We start from the raw sequence: 5,905 nt of genomic DNA, 5'->3' as shown, positions 1-5,905 counted from the left end.
GGACATAGAGAGCCTCAGATTTTCTTTTTTCTTTTTTGGATTTCCCTGCGGGAAGGAAGTGTGGCCACTTGGGAGAAATACAGGTTCTAGACAGCAGAGTGATTCTGGCTTTACTAGGAGACAGCTCTTCTTCCCTCTGGGTCTGAGAACATTTACCAGTAGACAACATCTGTTCAAACTCCCTGGGAGGGAAGCATGGGGCAGGTATGGGGCACCTTACAGAAAGACTAGGCCAGACTGGCCACAGAGGTCGAAAGTGGAGTGGGGAGAACAGATTCTTGAGAAGATAGTCAGGTCATGGGTCTTTAGGTAGGAGTGGCCAACTACTGGGAGTACTTTAGGCAGAGGGAAGCAGGTTATTGATATGCTACTGCATGTATAGCTGTCGGGGTGGCCAGTGGAGTCACTGGGTCCCCCACAGGGAAGTATGTCAGTAACATTCACATACAATGGTACAGACTTGAGAGGATAAACATACTGAACAAAGCTGCTCCTTCATAGACAACTGCCTCATCTAGAGGTGACACAGCTGCCTGGAATTCCACCGGAAAACACCCCGTTCTAGAAATGCAAACCCAAATCACAATGAGATATAACACTGTACCCGTTAGAATGATTATCATAAAAAGGACAAGAAATCAGTGTTGGCAAGGATGTGAAGAAAGGAACTAATTTGAAAAGATGTTTGCATCCTGTGTGCATTGCAGCATTATTTACAATAGCCAAAATATGGAATTAACCAGTGTCCGTCTATTGATGGGTGAATAAAGAGAATGCGGTACATACATGCAGTGGAGTGGTAGTTGGCTTTGAAACAATGAATCTTGACCATCTGTTACAACATGGATAGACTGAGAGGGTATTATGCTGAGTGGAATAAGTCAGGAAAACAAATACCATATAATCTCACTTATATGTGGAATCTAAAAAAACGGAACTCATAGAAACAGAACAGATTGTTAGTCAGCAGAGGTGGGGGTTGAGGGTGTGGAAGAAATAGACAAAGGTGGTCAAAAGGTACAAACTTCTAGTTATAACAAATAAATTCTGGGTGTGTAATGTGTAGCCTTGTGATTACAGTTAACAATACTGCATTGTGTATGAAAGTTGTCAAAACAATAGTAGATCTGAAAAGTTCTCATTGTAAGAAAATATGATAACTATGTATGGTGCTGGATGTTAACTAAACTGATTGTGGTGATCATTTTACAATATATACATATACAGTGAACAAATGTAGACCTAGTTTATGCACGTATACATATATCAAATTAGTTTAAGAATGTTATGTCATCTTAATAAAAGTAAGAGTTGACAGCAGAAGCCCTAAGAAAGTGTGGGTACATCATCAGCCCTAATTCTGTCTTCCTGGCAAAATCATTAGTTTGGAAGGCTTGGTGGGTTAGGAGCTATGCTAACAGTCCCTCCCCATCCAGAGAAGATCTACAAATATTATTGGTAGCATTTCATGCTGGGTGGGGTCATTGAGTAGGTGCCTTACTTAATGCTGCTATAAGTTTCAATAAACTTTGAGCAACAGAATCTGATGCCAGAAGACTCCTTTCTTTCTGGCACAAAGAGAAAGGGGCCCCAAAGAGTTCTGCTTCCTTTCCCCAAATGGGGAGCTTAGAATACAGTTGCATCTGAAGGAGAGAGGGTTAGTATCTGGGTGGCTGATGAACTGCCTTGATTGCTGCAGAGGCTATGATAATGCTGAAGGCTTGGTGTTGGTGATAGGGTAGCCTAGGGAATATTGGTTTCTGGCTGAATCCAGCATTGCTAGTATTCCTGCCACCTGAGGACACTGTTGGAAAAGAGAAAGTGGTGGGGATCATTGGAGATCAAGGGTGCTCTGGAATCAGCTAGCACAGGTCAAAGTGGCAGCAAGCAGAGCAAACAAATTAGCATGTTTTCTGAAACAAAGGGGTTATATAAGACATGCAGATCAGAGGTGGGCCTTAAGAGAGTCCCTTGAAACATTGGTACAAGTCCACAGAAGATGCCTTTGTCTGGGAATAGGCTTATTAAGGGCTGAGAGCCAATTCCTGGCTACACCTGCAAGGTAGAGAGCGGAGGGGCCTGCTCCTCATTTCCAGATCCCATCTCACAGAGGGACTGGATTTGACAGTGATGGGAGCCTGAGTCCTCACCCAAGAAAGGGAGCATCAGTCTGAGAGGACACAAGTGACCCTGGCAGCAGGGTCTGGATCTAGGCCAAGAGTCTGGCAATATGGATGGGGACCAAAGTGGTTAAGGGCCCAAGGAGAAAGTCAATTTGACAAACTGGTCACACATGGAGGGCAGGGGGTCCTGGGGCTCACGAATGGGAACTGAATCTACTCCAAAGGGAAGAGCACCAACCAGGCACTGACATAGAAAACATTTCTTCGGGATTGTTAAGTCCCCAGTGAACGGTGAACAAATGTGGACCTAGTTTACGCACGTATACGATGAACAAGTATTCATTTTGTTGTTGCTACTCTTGTTTCCCTTGAATCACTTCCTTAGAAGTGAGACCTGTAACACCTATGAATCCAGAGGCTGTCCTGAATCAGCCCAGACCCATGAGGCCCTTCCTAATACGAATTCTAATCTTTACTCATGTCGCTCACAATCCCCACTAATTCATGGTAACTTTTATTTGAATCTTGGGTTTTCTCTTATTTTCTAGCACTCCCAAACTTATGGGAGTATCTCGTCTTCCTATGCTAGACAACTCCTTTCTCAAACATGCGCCCCAGCTCACTGCTATGTGCTCCCCCTGTACTATATGCGTCCACTGCCACAGACACCCTGAGGATTGTGGTTGTCTTCCTCTGAGTTGCCTTTTCATTCCTCTCACCCTAGAATCTCTGGTTCTGAGCCTCTCGGCCTAATATAGGAATCACAGAAGTGCAGAAACCCTTCTGACTTGATCTAGAATTTCCACAGAAAGTAGGTGAGGGGAAGAGGAAAGGGAGGGACAGGTTTACTGAACAATTTCTACAGAGTCGTTTTCCCAACGAATACTAGTTTTTTATGAGTAACAAAAGGGAACAAACCTTAAATTTATGCCTTACTGTTCCATTCACATAAGTGACCTGAGGTCTCCATTCGGGTAATGCGCACCCACGGAGGAATGTGTGCTTGCATATGTACAGCATGGGACAAAAGTAGGTTTACAGTTGTGAGTACACAAAGCAGAGTTTATTCTTGTATTGTTATTGTAATTATTGTATTTTCCATATGAACACCTGTAGACCTACTTTTGCCTGCCTCTGTATACCAGTATTTACTCTCACATGTGGCCAATTCTCCATGGCCAAAGAGCTCATCACCTTCTCCAGCCTGGGAGCCTCCAGGAAGTGAGTGGGAGACAGGTGTGCTTCTGAATTCTCATGTGGGTGGCAGAGGCAGTCACTTTGGGGAATGCATAGATTATAGCCAGTGTCCCTCCTCTTAGGAGACTATATTCAGAACTGTTTTTCCTAAAACTTGAATTTGTGAGCTACTTGCTTTATTCAGATATTTCTTGCAACTGTGTTTTATTGTTGTTAGTACAATTTAGACCATAATTAAATAGAAATTTACCTTTGAGATAGTTACCAATGAGCTTCAAATTAACTTTTACATTCTTCGCAGTTGGATCAAAGGCACAAATACTCTCAACTAAGTGTTTGTTAAAGTACTGTGGATAAAGAACAAAAATTATGGGATCACCAGTGAGTGGAACTAGAGTACCCAATTCACCAGTTTGTATAATTTCATTTATATAAATCAGAAAACAGGCAAAACCAACGTATGGTATTAGAAGTCAGACTTCTGTCACCCTAGGTGTGTGTATGTGGAGGGAGAGGGAGTCATGGGAGAGAGTACAAAGGAGGGCTTTTGAGATGCCCCTAGGATCTGTTTCTTAATTTAGGTGGTTACACATGTTCATTGTGTAAAAATCCTTGCATTTGTACACTTATGATTCATGCAATTTTGATTTGCATGCCTAAACTTGTGTGGGTTATTTTTCAGTAAAAAGAATACTTAAAAAGAACTTACCAGTTTACATTTATCCCAAATTTCTAATTCATGTGATGATTCCAACTCTGGATGAATGAACAAGATAACCGCTGTCAGGATGTCAGGTATTAGTTTTGCATTGGTTTCCAGCTCATGTAACTGGCTGGCTGTCAGAGATTTATTTGACTGTATTGCAGAACGGTAATCATAGAGCAACAGTGATACAAAGTCCATAGAGGTAAGCTGCCGAAGGCTTTTCTGCAGCTCTTGCAGCATGATTCGGAAGAAGAGAACTCCTGCCTGCTGGACTTCTCCTGCATTTTCAATCTCTGGAATAACAGAAGTATATCCCACATGGTTGTTTATACATACATTATATTTTTCAGAGGATTCTGAGCATAATAAACTTCTTTTAGAAAAAAAGATCATATCTTACAGTTTTAAACAAACTTAGTTTTTCTAGTCATGAAATCAAAAGGCAGAAATGAAACTACACCTGGTAAAATGCACAGGAAGAGGCTTTGAGGAAAGGTGAAAGGAAACTCGTGTTTTGACATTAGATCTTAGTTTGAATATCTACTCTCCCCCTTATTCTTTTGTCTCTCTGAACCTCCTCTTCCTTTTCTGTGAGAATGGGATTGATTCCTACTTCTCTGGTGAGTGTGGACCTTAAATGAGTTGATATCATCAGGCCAGAACGGAATGGAATTAAATAGACAAAGTGATGCAAAGCAAGGGACTGAATCCAAGAATACTCTACCCGACAAGGCTATCATTCAAAATTGAAGGTAAAATCAGGAGCTTCACAGACAAAAAAGGGCTAAGGGAGTTTGTTATCACCAAGCCAGCAATGCAAGAAATGCTAAAGGGACTTCTGTAAAGAGAAGAAATAGAAAGGGAAGAAGGAACACAGGTATAAAGAATAAAAATGGCAATAAGTACCTATCAATAATAGCCTTAAATGTAAATGGAAGAAAAGCTGGGGTAACAATACTTTTATCTGACCAAGTAGACCTCAAAGTGAAGGCCATAACAAGAGATAAAGAGGGCGACTTCATAATACTAAAGGCAGCAATTCAACAAGAGAATATAACTCTAGTAAACATTTATGCACCCAATACAGGAGCACCCAAATACATACAAACACTTCTGGAAGATATCAAGGAAGAGACTGACACCAATACAGTAATAGTAGGGGACTTTAATATCCCATTGACACCATGGATAAATCCTCTAAACAAAAAATCAGCAAAGAAACAGCAATCCTAAATGACTCACTAGATCAGATGGAATTAATTGACATCTTCAGAACATTTCACCCCAAAGCTACAGAATATACATTCAAGTGCACATGGGACATTTTCAAAGACCACATATTAGGACTTAGGACATAGGCAAAGTCTCTTCAAATTCAAGAAGATAGAAATCATATCAAGCATCTTCTCAGATCACAATGGGATATAATTAGAAATCAACTACAAAATAAGACAATGAAAAAAAATAAAAAATTTGGAGGCTAAATAGCATGCTATTAAATAGTGATTGGGTTACCATTATAAAAGAGGTAATCAAAGAAGAAATAAAAAGCATCCTGGTAACATGACAATGAAAAGACAACAATCCAAAATCTATGGTACAAAGTGAAAGCAGACCTGAGAGGAAAGTTCATAGCTCTACAGGCCTACCTCAAAAAAAAAGAAAAAAAAAAAGAAAAAGAAAAAATGGTAATAAATTATCTAACCCTACAACTTAAAGAATTTGAAAGAGAGCAACAAGAAAAGCCCAGAGTAAGCAGGAAGAAGGAAATAACAAAGATCAGAGTGGAAATCAACAAAATAGAGATTAGAAAGACAACAGAAAAGATCAACAAATCTAAGAGCTGATTATTAGGCAAGATAATAAAAACTGACAAACC

At 40.4% G+C, this 5,905-nt stretch overlaps 1 protein-coding gene across 1 annotated transcript in view; it reads right to left on the bottom strand.

Annotated features, from left to right (window-relative positions):
- The window catches only part of EFCAB5 (EF-hand calcium binding domain 5), a 67,864-nt gene that overhangs the window by 7,940 nt on the left and 54,019 nt on the right, over positions 1-5,905 (bottom strand). Inside the window, 2 exon segments of the mRNA XM_006768120.1 lie at positions 3,571-3,667; positions 4,030-4,319. Coding sequence (XP_006768183.1) covers positions 3,571-3,667; positions 4,030-4,319 — 387 coding nt within the window.

The sequence above is a fragment of the Myotis davidii genome, unplaced genomic scaffold (genome assembly GCF_000327345.1).
Source record: "Myotis davidii unplaced genomic scaffold, ASM32734v1 scaffold363, whole genome shotgun sequence".
Classification (NCBI taxonomy): Eukaryota; Metazoa; Chordata; class Mammalia; order Chiroptera; family Vespertilionidae; genus Myotis; species Myotis davidii.
The sequence above is the reverse complement of the archived record's forward strand: the minus strand, read 5'-3'. Positions and strand labels throughout refer to the sequence as shown.